At 42.4% G+C, this 17,477-nt stretch overlaps 3 protein-coding genes across 3 annotated transcripts; 1 reads left to right on the forward strand and 2 right to left on the reverse strand.

The window, feature by feature from the left end:
* Nucleotides 1-643: 643 nt before the first annotated feature.
* LOC100303826 (40S ribosomal protein S19, mitochondrial-like) lies at nt 644-2,594 on the reverse strand. The gene is made up of 4 exons (NM_001165454.1): nt 2,419-2,594; nt 2,255-2,322; nt 1,802-2,105; nt 644-1,087 (listed from the first exon to the last, which is right to left on the reverse strand). Exons 1-3 carry the CDS (start codon nt 2,500-2,502, stop codon nt 1,823-1,825), a joined length of 435 nt encoding a protein of 144 aa, NP_001158926.1. The 5' UTR covers nt 2,503-2,594; the 3' UTR covers nt 644-1,087; nt 1,802-1,822.
* Nucleotides 2,595-6,009: 3,415 nt separating this feature from the next.
* LOC100282532 (DNA-directed RNA polymerases I, II, and III 14.4 kDa polypeptide) lies at nt 6,010-9,681 on the forward strand. The gene is made up of 6 exons (NM_001155440.2): nt 6,010-6,177; nt 6,951-6,984; nt 7,085-7,254; nt 7,328-7,379; nt 9,127-9,194; nt 9,280-9,681. Exons 1-6 carry the CDS (start codon nt 6,143-6,145, stop codon nt 9,347-9,349), a joined length of 429 nt encoding a protein of 142 aa, NP_001148912.2. The 5' UTR covers nt 6,010-6,142; the 3' UTR covers nt 9,350-9,681.
* Nucleotides 9,682-9,735: 54 nt separating this feature from the next.
* Nucleotides 9,736-11,621, reverse strand: LOC100037827 (chloroplast post-illumination chlorophyll fluorescence increase protein). The gene is made up of 6 exons (NM_001374297.1): nt 11,277-11,621; nt 11,054-11,144; nt 10,732-10,924; nt 10,525-10,637; nt 10,328-10,435; nt 9,736-10,215 (listed from the first exon to the last, which is right to left on the reverse strand). Exons 1-6 carry the CDS (start codon nt 11,459-11,461, stop codon nt 10,096-10,098), a joined length of 810 nt encoding a protein of 269 aa, NP_001361226.1. The 5' UTR covers nt 11,462-11,621; the 3' UTR covers nt 9,736-10,095.
* Between the last annotated feature and the right edge of the window lie 5,856 nt (nt 11,622-17,477).

Below are 17,477 nucleotides of genomic sequence, written 5' to 3' on the forward strand. Positions count from 1 at the left end.
ATGCTTGACGTTGTTCACTGCTATTCGAATCCAGTTGGATCATAAAGTGTAATCTTTCACAAATAATTATTAAACTGGGGTTCCACTGTAAAGGAATCCAAGTAGTACATACACATCTGTAAAGAAGACGTGAGGCTTGTACCATGCTCCTTCCTAGATGCGAGTGTGGTCTTGAACACAGGCGTCGGCTAGAGATTCGAAACAAAGACAAAAATGACTTTTGTTCACCTTCTCAGTAAAACTGGTAAAAATAAAATAAAATTAACCAGTACGGCAAATAACCACAATTGTATAGTTGCTCTCACATAACGAATCCTAACTCAGCCAAGCCCTCCGCGTCCCGCCAGCCACTGCGGCCAGGACACCTGCTGCGTTGGGATTGCCTGTCAACCTGATCTCCTTCATAGTCTCCCTGACTCACATTAAAACTATATATATTGAGGTACTTATTGATCTTGACGAGGTAAATTGCTCCATTTCGTTCAAATAATGCGACTACTGCTTAAAGAAGTGTATATTGATTCTGTCTCTAGTTCTTCGAGGAATTCTTCTGCTATTTAAGTGGCCACCGGGTGAATTCTTCTGCTTAAATGATGCAAGGCAAAACTTGTTTGCTTCAGCAAATGTGCAGGGCAAAGGAGCGAGAGTACGTGCAAAGCAAAGGATTTTCTACCTGACGGCTACTTGAGGCACTCAAGTTTGCTTGCAGCAGTCAGAAATGTAGCTAGTTTTGTTCATAAACAATCACTCTAAAGCATAACTTACAATCAGTTTAAGGTATACCGATCACACCGATAGCAAGCAGGAAATAACAGAGGAACAGAGTCCGTAGGCAAATTTTTAAGAGCTGGTTTGGCAACCTCATTTTTCTAAGGGATTTCTATTTTACTAAGAAAAATTAGTTAATTTTCTCTTAGAAAAATAAAAATGTCTTGGAAAAATAGAGTTACCAAATTACCCCTAAGTAAGATGAGCTAACATTTTCCTGCGGTTATTGGTCTAAGAAAAAACAGTCCAGATCATGAATTCTGGTGATTCAAGTGCTTGTTCGTCAGCTACGCCGTCATCAAGCTGTCCTTAAACCCACCTGAAAAGTTATGAACAGAGAGTGGTAAACATCAGAGCAAACTACAAGGAAGCACTGCCCTGTAAGCTTAATGATCTTTGCAATCATACTGAAACCACATTTAGTGTATGTTTGGTTTCACAGTTACCACTCTATATATGCATAGCATAATGCAAGAGGATGGTTCCAGGCTTTGTCTACACAAGGGCCACAAATCACACACTTTAGCATAAGAGATATACCACTGTTCATAACTCAATTGCACATGAAAGACAAGACAATTTAACTGAACCACAATGAGAGCAGCAATAACTTTTGATCTACCCAACAAATATCCATATCCTTTATCTTTCTGAGAAGGTAATGGAATTTATCTACAATCTATTAATGCATCAATTTTTTAAATATATGAAATCCACTCAACTAATACATCAGTTTTGGCAACATAGATTGGAGATTGATCTAATCTACTAATATCTTAAATGTAGCAGGATGTGGGCAACATGAGTTTGGTTTTCCCGCCTGTGTTCCATCATTTCTCACCAGTTAGGCCTAAAGCTAAATACAAACAACCCAGATTATTGTGCCAGAGCCCAAATTAGCACCAGAAGAATGTTTTTCCTGCATGCGACTAATTAAAATTTCAGATATTATTAAAAAAAATTAAAGGCAGGTAAACTTTATGCAGTGTCAGCTGACATCTAAATTGCATTTCTTATGATATTACAACCTCACCTTTCATGCACATTTCTACTTTTACTTTCTGCCCTTTCCTTGATTTCCCTTTCCTGTTATTGTTCGATGGGGCCTTCGTCTCCGTGTAAAAGCAAACTCTCCAAATTTATGGCCAACCTTCCCTTCAGTGATCTTGCACCGGACATGACTTTTCCCATTGTAAATGAGCACAGTGGAACCAACAAATTCCGGCAAAATAGAAGACCTACGAGACCAAATCTTCTTCCCATTCATGTTTTCTCTGTTCTTCTTTATTCTAGCCAGGAAGGCATCGACGAATGCTCCCTTCCATAGAGCCCTTGAGCTGCACACAGCAGTAGATACATACAATTCAACAATCAACAAGCAATGCAGGAGGAAGACTGACATAGAAGCACAAGTTAGTGTTGGTGATGATCCGCATACATAACAAGCTCGTAGCTATATTTACCTGAAACTACTAGGTATATTTACCTGAAATCACGAGCCGCTGCTCCAAGGCCGGAGAATATAGGAGATGCGATGTGCTGGGGCCTGGGCGCCTGATCAGACCACGTGGTGGAACATACAAATTGATCAGATCAACATCGACACATGGACAACCAACAATACGAAAGTGAGGGATGGGGAGGTGGCACCTGAGAGATGGCCGCGGCGGCGGCAGCGGGGAGGGCATGGCTAGACCTGGCCAGCCTCGACACGAAAAGAGAACCAATCGGCATGGTTTAAGCTCAGGCTTGGGCTTGGCTCCTGGCAGCAGCTGGCGGCGGCGGCGCCGCCGTGTAGAGACGGAGACGAGGAAGAAACGGTGAGATCCCAAACAAAACCTACCTATGGGGCGGAGCGGCGGCGGGTTCTCGTAATCCGCTGAGCTGGGCCGGCATGGGCTGCAAATGAAGAAAGAAATGGAGCCCAGGGTTTAGGGTATTTCGTGTTTACGTCGATTTTTTTCGTCCTTAACTTGTTGCGTGTTTATGTGAAGAATCATTCTAAGTATAGGGTCTCTAACTGAGTTGGTTAGGTGGTCTGACTTCTGAGTAGCACTCTTCAGGTCCTGGTTCAACTCTTCGTGGTTAGGTGGTCTGAGTAGCATTCCTTAGGTCCTGGTTCGACTCCCCGTGGGAGCGAATTTCAGCGTTCTCACAGGCTTGTGGTTAAAAAAATCCCCTCGTCTGTCCCATGCCAAAGCACAGGTCTAAGGCTCAGCCTCGGTCGTGGTCGTTCTCACATAGGCTTCGATGCCACTGTGTATGGATGGGGCAGGGGTTTGGGAATTTTCTCGACATGTGTGAGAATGTCTTCTTCTTAATATAATGTCCGGGGACTATCTTACCCCTCGTAGGTCGAGTTTTTTATATGGTCTGTCTGGTTGGGTGGCCAAACCCTAGCCTGGCCAGGAGGCTTAGCCAAGGTAGGTTGGGTCTGTAAGCAGATGTTTATTGTTCAATGGGTCCTAAATAAATTTAGTATGGATTTTATAGTCGGGTTGTCTCGTACACCGGATGGTTACAATTCCATATAGGTGACTGTGGATAGATTAACCAAAGTAGCTCACTTTATTCCGGTCAAGACTATCTTTAAGGGAGCCCAAGTTAGCAGAGCTATATATATATCTCGAATTGTGTGCCTACATGGTGTACTTAAGAAGATTATTTATGACCGGGGATCCTAGTTCACCTCAAGATCGTGGAAGAGTTTTCATAAGAATATAGACACCAAGCTAAACTTTAGCTCAACATATCATCCCCAAACAAATTACCAAACTAAAAGGATAAATCAAATATTGTAATATATGTTGAGAGCTTATGCTCTTAAACATAATTACAGTTGGAACAAGAGTTTGTCTTATGCTGAGTTCTCTTATAACAACATCTAACATGCAAGTTTGAACATGTCCCCATTTGAAGCATTAGTCTGTTTCCAGCAACGTCTCCTAAATTTTATCCTCTAAAGGAATATTCTCTGTACTTTACAGCACTCTCTAAAAGATTTCGTCCTCTATATTTTCTTCGTCTCCACCAACGTCCTCTAAATTTGATCCCCTACATCTACAATGTTACCAGATTTCACAATACATTTATATTATATTTTTTTAGTCGTATACGTAATAAACTATTCTTTCTATGCTGTGAAAAATAAATTAAAAACTAATTATAATAATTACATTTTGTAAGCTATGCGTCTATCTTCATATTTACATACATATTTTTTAGGTATATATCGGAAGATCTGTCTATCTTCATGTCTGACTCTAGCAATGACAGTGACGCGCGGCCGTCACAGCCGCCATCGAACGGCTTCAGGAGCTTTCCAGTAAGCGCAGGAGAGAACAGAAGCATGTACTGCACAGTGGATATCGAACGTCTACGTGGATGAGGGTAGCCCTGTATTTTTTACCAGAGGGTTTAGCGGATGTCGTTGGATGCGTACCAAACGTCTACGTTCGCTATATTTAAAGTACAGGATGTTTTACCGGCTCTTGTTGGAGATAGCCTTATATGGGAGAAAATGTAGAACCCCCTTATACTAGAACCAGACTAGAGATAGATAGTTCTTTGGACCAGAAATTATCCAAGAAGTTGAAAGACAAGACTAGATTATTAGAGAAAATCTAAAGACATCCCAGTCAAGACATTTGGAGGTCGAGGAAAGTGGTCAGGTGTACCTAAAAGTGTCACTAATCAAGGGTATGCAGAGAATCAGGGTCAAAGGGAAGTTGTCCCTTTGCTTTATTGGACCCTTTATGATCCTAAAACGAGTTGGACAAATGGCCTATCAATTAGAACATACAGGGGGATGATCATGTATGTAGTCTTGTTAAACCGAAGGAGACATTTTAAGAAGGTCGAGCAAGGTCACCGAGCAAGGAACCGGGGCAGGCCTAACCAGAATTGTTCGCTGGAGACAAACGTCGTCGTGGATCCACCCTTCTTCGTGGTTAGCGTCTGCCACATCTTGAATCTCGGTAAGGATCCTTCTCCTTTGTTCATTGCATGTTATAGTAGGTAGCTCACTTTGGGGTAGCTTGGTTTGGGCCACATCTTTAATCTAGGTAAGGATCCTTCTCGGTAAAGTTACAATGGTCCAAAATTGGCTAATTGTTATTATATCCAGCTTCTCAAATTTCAATCAAAACTAAACTTTTACAAATTACTCCAATTTATTTCACACAACTTAGAAATCTCCAAATAAGAAATTTGTTTACTTTTCCAAGCTATAAAGCTCTAGTATATGAATTTTTTTGCCCAATTCACACTAGGTTTTGAATTTCTCTTTTGGGCCAGTTTAAGGTTTCAAATGTGGCTCCTTTTCTTCAAGGGATTCCTCAACTCAATCCATCATTCTAAAATCCAAGTGAATCCTTAAACTCAAATCTAACTATAGTATATGAAGCTCATGTCTAAAGTGTCCTCAAATCTCACTTAGGGTTTTGAGGTTAATCCAGTTCCTCAAATGATTCTTCTACTTGACCTACCTTAAAAAGCAAAGTTGCTTTAGGTTCTAAGTCTTGCCTTTAGCACTTAAAGACTTCAAACCAACCTGTCACTTGCTTGAGAGATGATTTACTCCCATTTAACTCAAGCAAGGTTCTCAAACTAAGTCCTATAATCAATACACAATCATCACACCTTTGAAAAAAATTACCTAGTGAATGCATTTTAGATATACCAAACAAGGTAATGCAAACACTTATGATGACATGTCAATGTTTTAGTTCTCGTAACACCAAGGGTGTTACAACGGCAGGGTTAAGAGCAGATGATGTCGAGGTCGGAAGAGAAAAGGCCGGTAGGCACGACTTATGGAGGAGTGGTGGTCCGATGGCACAACCTATGGGACAGTAGTGGTCTGACGGTGAAGGAGAAACTTGTGCCACACTTGTTCGACGTAGCTACCTCACCGTGTGGGAAGAGAAAAAAATAATCACGCGAGTATAAAGAAATTGACGTCAACTGTATTTAGAGAGTTACTATCGAGTTGCTAAATGTGGGTAGTAAACGAAGTTGGATAACAACTAACAAATTTAGCAAGTTTATTTAAAGAGCCACTGGAGAAGCATTTTTTGTCCACTTTTAAAATTTAAGATTTATGACTAGTTTGAGAATCCTATTTTTTTTAAAAAATTATTTTCTTAGTTCTTTTTTACTTATGAATATAAAAACTCTTCGAAAAAATGGTGTTGCCAGACTAGCACTTAAAGATTTGTTTAGATAAGTATTTGAGTTGCTATAAATATACAATTGTCTCCGTGGTCTGGTTCCCTTTCCTCGAGTTTCCTATTTTCGTCTCCTCCCCACAGCAGCCCGGCGAAAACCCTAGTAAGCAAACCACCGGAGCAGCGGCGCTTGCGCGGGCGGAGCCATGGCGGACGACGATTACAACGAAATTGACATGGGGTCGATCTCTCCCTCATCCTCCCCCCCTCTGGTGCTTGTTTCGTTTGGGCGCGCAATGGTTAGCGGAGAATTATTAGGTTTTATTTGTACAGGCATAATCTCCGTTAATCCGCGCTCAGCCTCGACGGAGCGCATCTTCTCTCTTTCTCTTGGTTTATATGTAGCAATGGGTCGATTGTGATTGATTTATCGCTGCTTGTGAGAGTGGCGGTCGGGGGTGGAGGAGCGTTTTTAGGGATGAAAGCTGGGCGGTTTTGTTGGAATTATTCATATCGGTTTTCGTCAATAAAAGGTGCCTGCGATGGTTAGTTGATTGACCGAGTTTATCCTTGAGTTAGGATGACAGCTCCCCTATGTGGTTTCGGTATCACGCATCTCCTCTCCTTGGTATCGGACATCTCCCCTCCAGTGAAGGGAGATACCTGCACCTTTTGTTCGTCATCTATTTTAGGAATTTAAGAGTGCCACTTGTATATATTTGTCACCTTCCTTCGAACTGTGGCAATAATATAGGGTAAGTTGGTTGGTTAGAACTATGTGATAAATTATTGGATCAAATTCTTGTCAGGTGGCTTTAATCACTTAGCTTGGTGTTTCATGTAAATATTTACATTAGAGAAACTAAGGGGTATTTATGTTGGTAGACAAAAAACGGTGACCACCACTTCTTTGTGGTTCTTCTGATCACTCAAATGTCACTTTTTACTTATACACTAAGTTTCACATGGTTGTATCATTGGATTTACAATCTTATTGTTCTTTTTGTTATACAGGTATGAGGATGAGCCCCCAGAACCGGAGATTGAGGTGCAGGCACATTACTATTGTTTTATACTTTTATTCAACTTCTATGCTTTATAGGAAGATATTATATGGCCAATACAACCAATGTACCTCTGTTGAACAGGAAGGAGCTGAAGAAGAGCCTGAGAACAACGAAGATGCCCCTGATGACGTCATAGGTGGTGAGGGTGAAGATAAGGAACAGGAAAAGACCAAGCGTGAACGCAAAACAACAAAATACATGACGAAGTACGAACGTGCGCGCATCCTGGGTACACGAGCCTTGCAGATAAGGTTAATAATTTTGAGTGTTGAACATGTAAAAAACCTATCTTCCAACCTAATACTAACCTTAGTCTTTTTGCAGCATGAATGCTCCAGTCATGGTTGAGCTTGAGGGTGAAACTGACCCTCTTGAGGTAAATATTTTTTTCTGTATATTTTAAATTGGAACTCTTCAGATTAAAATTAGCCTTTTTTTCTTCATTCTAACTATCTAATAAAATTTGAATAGTCTTTTCAGAGTACACCTTTGCTTTCTAAAATGAAGATTGACTTCTGAATGTCATGTGTGATAAATAGCCATGGACGTTTCTTTTTATTATTGTACATTGGATCTACAGGGCAGCAGATATTTGTTCCTCACAAAATCATTCAATATTCAATAACATATATATGTTTGAACATGTTTCATATTGTACAAAGTAAATTAATTATGCTGTAGTAATGTATCATAAATCGAATCAATCAGCATAAATGAAAGTACCTGAATTTTCCAGTTTTTTCCAACTAGAACATTGGATAGCTTTCAGTTCCTTTTATGTTGTTTGTTAGTTTGAGATGAATTGTACTGTTGTTAATTGTAGATGTCATTGTGTCATTTACTAGTATTACCTTTTCTGAATAATGTGGCTATTGATTTGACTTCTAGTTTAGACAGAAAAAATGGTGGATCAGTTTGATGGTATGATAGCCAAGCATACTTTAGATATACTGGATGGCTTATGAATATGTCTACCTTCTGTATCATTCCCTGCGATATCTCATGCATATTAGTCCCAATGTATTTACTAATTTCTGCAAAGTTTCACAGTCTCAAGCTTCAACATCGGTAACATTTGCATATTGGGTGTGATTGCTTGCTTGCATTAGACCTTACGCAGCACAGCCCAAACCAACATAAACATATGCAATGCCAAGGCGTTTGGTTACCTTGCACAAGCAAGCTACGTTTGGTAAAATCATGTTTGGTTGCATATATTATATTGCATGTAGTCACCTCGATGTTCTTATCTTCTAGTGTAGAGTACTTAGTGATAACTACTGTGCTTAAGCTTCAGCTTGCCAGATTGACTTGAAGGATATTAAGATTTATAGCTTCGAGAGAGAGAGAGAGATGCAGACTTGGAGATAGCAAACAGAGGGGATATATATCTTCTAGTTGAATAACATAAGAACTAAAAGCAGTGCATCCTTGTCCGGAGCATTTCATCCAATAGAAAACTAAATGAATGGCTTCTTGCTATGGACTTCTGCACATGCCTAAATATATGGTTCTCCTGATTTGCATATGTTGCATGCTGGTGATCATTTGCTCAAGGTTTATAGCTTAAGTGCTTAACAAGTTCTCACTTCCATTTACATGTACAGTCGGTTGTGCTTGCTAATTTAATCCCTGCAACAAGCCTGGCTCTGGACTTGATAAATAATCAATATTTGGAATTAGCCTTTATCATAGGTTCCATAAAATGAGAATTGGTTTTCAATACTTAGGCCTTACTCATAGAGAGGATTTGGAACTGATCTTTTCTTTGCTCTACATATAGTGATTTCAATCTTAAAAGCTTGAGGGTGTGGGTTTATACTTCGTTCCCTCCATCTCATCTATATGCTTTCACTTTTATAGCCTTTAATGCCATAGATACTACCATCTATACTGGGGTGTTCTTGAAGCATGTCGATGTTGACTTTCTACCTCTCTATAGATTAAACTCATTTAAAGAAAAGGACTTCTATAGCTTTATATAATTAAATAGAAGGCATGATAAACTGTAGTCTAATTGAGTTAATGAGATTCAACCTTAGCAATCACCTTTCAATGGTTACCATCACTTTTAGTTCTTATACTGTGTACTCAATGATATATATGTATTTTTACAATTTTAGATTGCAATGAAGGAGCTGAGAGCGCGCAAGATACCCTTCACGATCAGACGGTACTTACCTGATGGAAGGTGAGATTCCATGGAAAAGCACATACTTCTTTTTTATGAATACTTTTACAATGTAGTCATCTTTAATTACTTTGTTTTAAAACAGCTATGAAGACTGGGGAGTAGACGAGCTCATTGTGGAGGACTCCTGGAAACGCCAGGTTGGTGGAGACTGAAGACGCGGATCTACTTGGCATGGAAAGGGTATGTGGTGCAGTGGGTCTTTCCTGTAGTTACAAGTCTTCGTTGCCACTATGAGTGGATACTGTAGCGAATGAACCAAGACGAAATGATGCTATGTTAACTTAACGTCTGTGGTTGCCTTGAACTCTGGAACCGTAATGCTAGCATGGTTGTTGGTTGCGCTATGCTTGTTTTTGTTTGTTTCAGTTTCAGACATGCAGTTGCAGCGTAGCCAAATGCGTGCTTTGTGTGCCTAATATCTGACACTGGATGTGATCAGTGTTGTTTATGCCAATGGTTGAGAGCTGTGCTCCGATGATTCATGAACCGATTGCTCTTCCATTCACGGGGAAGTCTTTATAAGCTTCCCTCCAAGTCGTATCTTACATTTGATAATATTGATTGTGTGGTACAATCCAGGACGGTATAGCTGCATGAGCCGTAGGTATACAGATCTGCAATCCATGCAGCTCAGCTTACACTGGTTTGTATCAGAGTTTGCAATGATGGATCCTAAGTATCCACAACTCTACTAGTGCAACGCGCAAGTATGAGATCATATCCACTGCTCTAATGGTGGTGCAAGTAGGAGATCATCTTGCTCACCGGTGCAGGTAGTCTGGTGAAATACGTACACGTATATGCTTCATGTATCACATGATCACAAACTTGCACTGATAAGATGTATGGACCACGTTTCCTTGCCCCCCACAAAAAAAAGGATCGAACTGAAGCTCCTTCATTCCTCGGAATCAGACTCGAGTGGGCAGGAGCCGTCGTCGACGGTGGCCAGCGGGTCGAACATGTCGGAGCTGGGGTCCGTGCACCCGCTCACGATATCCAGCTTGCACCGATCCCCCTGCAATATTAGCGCGGCGACGCCATGACTATAGTATTTTCACGACGAAGGAATGGCACATGATTGGAATGACTAGAGAGCAGAGCGGGGCAGCGCCGAAAAGAGAACCCACCCCCTCGTCGAGGTAGCCGTCCATGGCGCAGCTGGTGATGGCGATGTTCTCGTCCGGGTAGATGGCCAGGTCGCAGGCGCCCTCCCTGTTGAGCTCGTCCGCCAGGCCCTGCAACAGACGTGGACAGTCAGCTACTCAGGCTTGCATTGTGTATCACCACCGGTCATCGTCACCCAGAGCAGCAGACACACACCCACCTCGTTGAAGAAGCTCAGCGGCTTCTTCTGCCATGGCTTCGGGACCCTGAACTTGAGGGTGTACGGCCCGTCCCACTCGGCCCCGTTGGTGAAGGAGAAGATCAAGCTTGTGGCTGCACGCGCAACGACGCTTCGCTTCGCTTCAATCGTTACTACTAGCAATTAACATGGTAATTAATTAACGAGGCGAAAGAGATGGGAACGCACCGTGCTGCGGCACGCGTATCCTGATGGTGTAGATGGGCGGGTCGGCTTTCCCGCGGACCTGCAGCGTCATCTGCCTCGGCTCGCCGCCGCACATGATGGGCTGGTTGAAGCCGCCGTTGAACGCCACGCCGAACACGTCGTTCGGGGCCATCTTGCTCGCCGCCGGGTTGTAGAACAGGGTCAGCCCCTCGCCCTGCCAATAACAACTCCATCCCACCCCATTCGCGCATCAGATTCAGTGTTGACACACAACACAAGCAAGGCCCGAACCCCGAGTCCCATCCCATCCAAAACAACAACTCGAGTCCACAACAGTACTCACCGGGGAGGACGGCAGGCCGTTGCTGGTCTTCCAGTACACCGGCGCCCGCCCGAGCTCGAACTCCGCCCACGTCGGCAGCGACACCGACACCCTGCTTGGAGTTGGAGGTCGATGGGAAGCCGTGCGTTCACGTCCAGCAGCAGACTCGTCGTCAGCCAACAAAGCTACAAGAGCAGCGAGCGATGGCATGCAGCAGACAGCTTGTTTTTGTTACGCCACTTACCCCGTGTTCTGCTGCTCTACGGCGGCCGGCGCCGCAGTGGCAGCGGCGGCGGCCGTGCGAACGCTCGCGGAGGAGCCCCGCCGGCTGGTGAACAGGACTCCTGCACGGGTCGGCTTCGGCTGCCGGCGGATAGCCGCGGCGCCGGTGCCGCTACTCAGGCGGCTGCAGGAGGAGAGCGTGGCCATCGATCCGTGCGTCGTCGTCCTTGATTGGTTGATGGTTGCTCGCAGCTCAACTGACCGCCGACGAGATATTTCTGGGACGGTCGGTGCGAGAGCGAGCTGCTGGCGGCGTCACCGCGTACGTTAAGCTGCGCGCGTATATAAGGATGGGTGTCTGGGTGCGGTTGGACGTGTGTGGTGAGCACTGAGCAGGCGGCCAAGCGGCAACGACTGGGAGGGGAGGGTGTGGGTTCTGGAGACTGGATGATACGCTAACAAGTGCGAGCTGATGCGACCTGCACTCTCCGTTTCTCACTTTCCGCGGGAACGGGACAAAGCTCCTCTTCGCTTCCACGGGGAAAATATCGTCTCGAGCTTCAAAGTGGTCACAGGTGAAAACTCAGGGCCACAGCTCGAAAATATCCTTGCTTTGTCTCACTCACTGATTTTCCTCCCTTGTTAGCTTATATTAGATACAAATAGGGTCAGATTGGTTGAGTGGATGTTGACGTCTTTTTAAACCAAACACCGAACAAATCCTAGGGCTTGTGCCGTGCAACACCTTGAAGTCTTCTATACCCGATAACGGATCATCCGCGATGGAGGTCGGACTGTCGCGACTACATAGAGATATGCACTCCTCTGCAGACGCGTTGACCATTCGCGTGTAGACGGCGGACCGTTCACGATGGCGCAGAGAGATCCAATAGAACGAAGATCTCGTCTTTGGGAGGGATGCGCTAGCTCTTAGCTGCTAAAAAAAACATCCTCTCTGGAACTTCGGTCCGATGACCCACCGGACCGATATGGTGTTGCAGCCACCGAAGACCAACTTCATATTCGTCTGGACACTCGGTGTAGTGCACCACCGGATACATACCATTTTGATAAACTTTGACAAATCTTCTTTAAATGAGTTTGGTTGTACTTGAAGGTGTTTTTATGTCTTCGACAAACATATCTAGTGGCTTTCCAACTAGTCTAAGTTATGGAACTTGGTTGTTTCAGTTCCATCAACTCATATTTCTTCTCTAGCTCAAATTGGCTCCAAAATGATGTTTCTTTGAAACTAAGCTGCTGAAAATAAGAAGCATGTTAAGGTTAATAATGCTTATGCTCTAGAGGTAGAAAAATGTGATAAATTATCTAGTTAACTAAGCACGTGCCATGATATTATTGCCAACCTTAGAAATGAGAATGCTAGACTAATTGCTAAGGTTGATTCAAATGCTTGTGATGATCCTATTCCCAATATTAGAGATGATAATATTAGTTTACTTGCTAAGATTGAAGAATTGAATGTCTCTCTTGCTAGCCTTAAAAATGAGAATGAAAAATTAATTGCTAAGGCTAAAGACTTAGATGTTTGCAATGTTACCATCTCCAATCTTAAAAGTGAAAATGACAGTTTGCATGCTAATATTATTGAACTAAAATCTTGCAAACCCTCTACATCTACCGTTGAGCATGTTTCCATTTGCACTAGATGTAGAGACATTAATGTTGATGCTATTCATGATCACCTAGCTTTAATTAAGAAACAAAATAATCACATAGCTCAACTTAATGCTAAAATTAATGAGCATGACTTAGAAAATGAAAAATTTAAATTTGCTAGAAGCATGCTCTATAGTGGGAGACGCCCTGGCATTAAAGATGACATTGACTTCCAAAAGGGAGACAATGTCAAACTTAATACCCCTCCTAAAAGATTGTCTAACTTTGTCAAGGGCAAGACTCTCATGCCTCAGGATAACGAGGGTTATATTTTGTACCCTGCCGGTTATCCCGAGCACAAAATTAGGAGAATTCACTCTAGGAAGTCTCACTCTGGCCCTAATCATGCTTTTATGTATAAGGGTGAGACATATAGCTCTAGGCAATCAACTCGTGCTAAATTGCATAAGAAGAAAACTCCTGTTGCATCAAATGATTCTAACATTTCATTTAAAACTTTTGATGCGTCTTATGTTTTGACTAACAAATCTGGCAAAGTAGTTGCCAAGTATGTTGGGGGCAAACACAAGGGGTCAAAGACTTGTGTTTGGGTACCCAAAGTTCTTGTATCTAATGTCAAAGGACCCAAAATCGTTTGGGTACCTAAAATCAAGAACTAAATTTGTTTTGTAGGTTTATGCATCCGGGGGCTCAAGTTGGATCATCGATAGCGGGTGCACAAACCATATGACAGGGGAGAAGAAGATGTTCTCCTCCTACGAGAAAAACCAAGATCCCCAACGGGCTATTACATTCGGGGATGGGAATCAAGGTTTGGTAAAAGGATTGGGTAAAATTGCTATATCACCTGACCATTCTATTTCCAATGTTTTTCTTGTAGATTCTTTAGATTATAATTTGCTTTCAGTTTCGCAATTATGTAAAATGGGTTACAACTGTCTTTTCACGGATATAGGTGTTACTGCCTTTAGAAGAAGTGATGATTCAATAGCATTTAAGGGAGTGTTAGAGGGTCAGCTATACTTAGTAGATTTTGATAGAGCTGAACTCGACACTTGCTTAATTGCTAAGACTAACATGGGCTGGCTCTGGCATCGCCGACTAGCACATGTTGGAATGAAGAATCTTCACAAGCTTCTAAAGGAAGAACACATTTTGGGACTAACAAATGTTCATTTTGAGAAAGACAGGGTTTGTAGCGCATGTCAGGCAGGAAAGCAAGTTGGTGTTCATCATCCACACAAGAACATCATGACGACTGATAGGCCACTCGAGCTCCTACACATGGACCTATTCGGTCCGATTGCTTACATAAGCAACGACGGGAGTAAGGACTGTTTAGTTATTGTTGATGATTATTCTCGCTTCACTTGTGTGTTCTTTTTGTAGGAAAAATCTCATACCCAAGAGACCTTAAAGGGATTCTTGAGACGGGCTCAAAATGAGTTCTACTTAAGGATCAAGAAGATAAGAAGCAACAACGGGATGGAGTTCAAAAACTCACAAATCGAAGGCTTCCTTGAGGAGGAGGAGGGCATCAAGCATGAGTTCTCTTCTCCCTACACGCCACAACAAAATGGTGTAGTGGAGAAGAAAAATAGAACTCTATTGGACATGGCAAGAACCATGCTTGATGAGTACAAGACCTCGGATCGGTTTTGGGCCGAGGCGATCAACACCGCCTGCTACGCCATCAACCGGTTGTATCTACACCGAATCCTCAAGAAGACGTCATACGAACTCCTAACCGGTAAAAAGCCAAATGTTTCATATTTTAGAGTCTTTGGTAGCAAATGCTTTATTCTTGTTAAAAGAGGTAGAAAATCCAAATTTGCTCCTAAGGCTGTAGAAGGCTTTTTACTAGGATATGATTCAAACACAAGGGCATATAGAGTCTTTAACAAGTCCTCTGGACTAGTTGAAGTTTCTTGTGACATTGTGTTTGATGAGACTAACGGCTCTCAAGTAGAGCAAGTTGATCTTGATGAGCTAGATGATGAAGAGGCTCCGTGCGTCGCGCTAAGGAACATGTCTGTTGGGGGCCTTCGGCTTCCGAAGGTCCTCAAAAACATAATTTGACAATGTTTTCCAAGTGAAATATGTGAACAGGTAAGACGAAGCTTGAGTGAGATGCGAAGGCGATCATGACGAAGGTTAAAACAATCACGAAGCTATGCGCAGAAAAGCTTCGGCATGGTAGCAGGAAAGGGGAACCGACTTAAAGATGAAAAGCCAAATTAGACCTCGGAGAATTACGATAGAGTTATTGATAAATGTAAAGGACATTAATGTAATTTTACACGGGCTGCGTCCCGTGCCTATAAATAGATGAATAGTACTCCCGTACTGTTCACGCTGACTTGGCATTTGCGTTAGCATCACGCTTGTACCCCTACTTTCCTTCAAGCCGAAGGTACATTTGTAATTTGTTGTTGTTTATATAAGTAAGATGAATAGAAATAGATTAATAATAATGTTCAAAGTAAATCATGTTATTTTTCGTGTTTTGTGTATAAATCTCTCTTATCTTTTATTATGATTGTGAAGGTATGTCCCTCACGACCTTCGTCCGAAATTCATTATATCCGAAGGGAAATAATGTTTCGAAGGACGAAGGACTTTGATAATTAACATTTTATGTTGCCTTGTTCTTAATTCATAGCATTTGAGAACAAGTCCCCAACAATGTCCATTGGGGATGTGTGTCCTAAGGAATCCGAAGAACCTCCACAAGCACAAGATCAACCATCTTCCTCCATGCAAGCATCTCCACCAACTCAAGATGAGGATAAGGCTCAAGATGATAAAGGAGAAGATCAAGAAGATGTGTCACCTCAAGAGGAGAGCAATGATCAAGGGGAGATGCCCATGATCAAGATGAGGAAGTTCCAAGACCACCACACCCAAGAGTCCACCAAGCAATCCAACGAGATCACCCCGTTAACACCATCCTCGGCGATATTCAAAAGGGGGTAACTACTCGATCTCGTGTTGCTTATTTTTGTGAACATTACTCTTTTGTTTCCTCTATTGAGCCACACAGAGTAGAGGAAGCACTACAAGATTCGTATTGGGTGGTGGCGATGCAAGAGGAGCTCAACAACTTCACTAGGAATGAGGTATGGCATTTAGTTACACGTCCTAACCAAAATGTTGTAGGAACCAAGTCGGTTTTCCGCAACAAGCAAGATGAGCATGGTGTGGTGACAAGGAACAAAGCCCGACTTGTGGCCAAGGGATATTCACAACTCGAAGGTTTGGATTTCGGTGAAACCTATGCACCCGTAGCTAGGCTAGAGTCAATTCGTATTTTACTTGCCTATGCTACTTACCATGGCTTTAAGCTCTACCAAATGGACGTGAAAAGTGCCTTCCTCAATGGACCAATCAAGGAGGAGGTCTATGTTGAGCAACCTCCCAGCTTTGAAGATAGTGAGTATCCTAATCACGTATATAAACTCTCTAAGGCGCTTTATGGGCTCAAGCAAGCCCCAAGAGCATGGTATGAATGCCTGGCTTAAAAGTCGGAAAAGCCGATCCTACTCTATTTACTAAAACACTTGCAAATGATTTGTTTGTATGCCAAATTTATGTTGATGATATTATATTTGGGTCTACTAACGAATCTACATGTGAAGAATTTAGTAGGATCATGACACAAAAATTCGAGATGTCTATGATGGGGGAGTTGAAGTACTTCTTAGGATTTCAAGTGAAGCAACTCAATGAGAGCACCTTCATTAGCCAAACGAAGTATATTCAAGACATTCTAAACAAGTTTGGAATGAAGGATGCCAAGCCCATCAAGACACCCATGGGAACCAATGGGCATCTCGACCTCGACACGGGAGGTAAATCCGTAGATCAAAAGGTATACCAGTCGATGATAAATTCTTTACTCTACTTATGTGCTTCACGACCGGATATTATTCTTTCCGTATGCATGTGTGCAAGATTCCAAGCCGATCATAAGGAAGCTCACCTTAGGGTCGTAAAACGAATCTTGAGATATTTAGTTTATACTCCTAAGTTTGGGCTTTGGTATCCTAGGGGATCCACATTTGATTTAATTGGTTATTCGGATGCCGATTGGGCAGGGTGTAAAATCAATATAAAGAGCACATCAGGGACTTGCCAGTTCTTGGGAAGGTCTCTGGTGTCTTGGGCTTCAAAGAAACAAAATTCTGTAGCTCTTTCTACCGCCGAAGCCGAGTATATTGCCGCAGGCCATTGTTGCGCACAATTGCTTTGGATGAGGCAAACCCTTAGGGACTATGGTTACAAATTAACCAAAGTTCCTCTTCTATATGATAATGAGAGTGCAATTCGCATGGCGGATAATCCCGTTGAACATAGTCGCACTAAACACATAGCCATTCGGTATCATTTCTTAAGGGATCACCAACAAAAGGGGGATATCGAGATTGCATATATTAACACCAAAGAACATTTAGCCGATATCTTTACCAACCACTAGATGAACAAACATTTAACAAACTTAGGCATGCGCTAAATATTCTTGATTCTCGGAATTTCTTTTGATCTTTTGCTCACATAGCTCATAAATATACCTTTGATCATA

The sequence above is a fragment of the Zea mays genome, chromosome 5 (assembly GCF_902167145.1).
Source record: "Zea mays cultivar B73 chromosome 5, Zm-B73-REFERENCE-NAM-5.0, whole genome shotgun sequence".
NCBI classification, from domain to species: domain Eukaryota; kingdom Viridiplantae; phylum Streptophyta; class Magnoliopsida; order Poales; family Poaceae; genus Zea; species Zea mays.

Bases quoted from the DNA above. Each gene is read 5' to 3' on its own strand.
- LOC100303826 (NM_001165454.1), bottom strand. From the start codon at position 2,502: ATGCCGATTGGTTCTCTTTTCGTGTCGAGGCTGGCCAGGTCTAGCCAT. The intron at 2,323-2,418 runs GTGCCACCTCCC...TGGTCTGATCAG, and splicing joins CCGCCGCGGCCATCTCTCAG to GCGCCCAGGCCCCAGCACAT. The intron at 2,106-2,254 runs GTAAATATACCT...TGCTGTGTGCAG, and splicing joins GCAGCGGCTCGTGATTTCAG to CTCAAGGGCTCTATGGAAGG.
- LOC100282532 (NM_001155440.2), top strand. From the start codon at position 6,143: ATGGCGGACGACGATTACAACGAAATTGACATGGG. The intron at 6,985-7,084 runs GTGCAGGCACAT...TCTGTTGAACAG, and splicing joins CCCCAGAACCGGAGATTGAG to GAAGGAGCTGAAGAAGAGCC. The intron at 7,255-7,327 runs GTTAATAATTTT...GTCTTTTTGCAG, and splicing joins ACACGAGCCTTGCAGATAAG to CATGAATGCTCCAGTCATGG.
- LOC100037827 (NM_001374297.1), bottom strand. From the start codon at position 11,461: ATGGCCACGCTCTCCTCCTGCAGCCGCCTGAGTAGCGGCACCGGCGCC. The intron at 11,145-11,276 runs GTAAGTGGCGTA...AACTCCAAGCAG, and splicing joins GTAGAGCAGCAGAACACGGG to GGTGTCGGTGTCGCTGCCGA. The intron at 10,925-11,053 runs GTGAGTACTGTT...TGTTATTGGCAG, and splicing joins ACGGCCTGCCGTCCTCCCCG to GGCGAGGGGCTGACCCTGTT.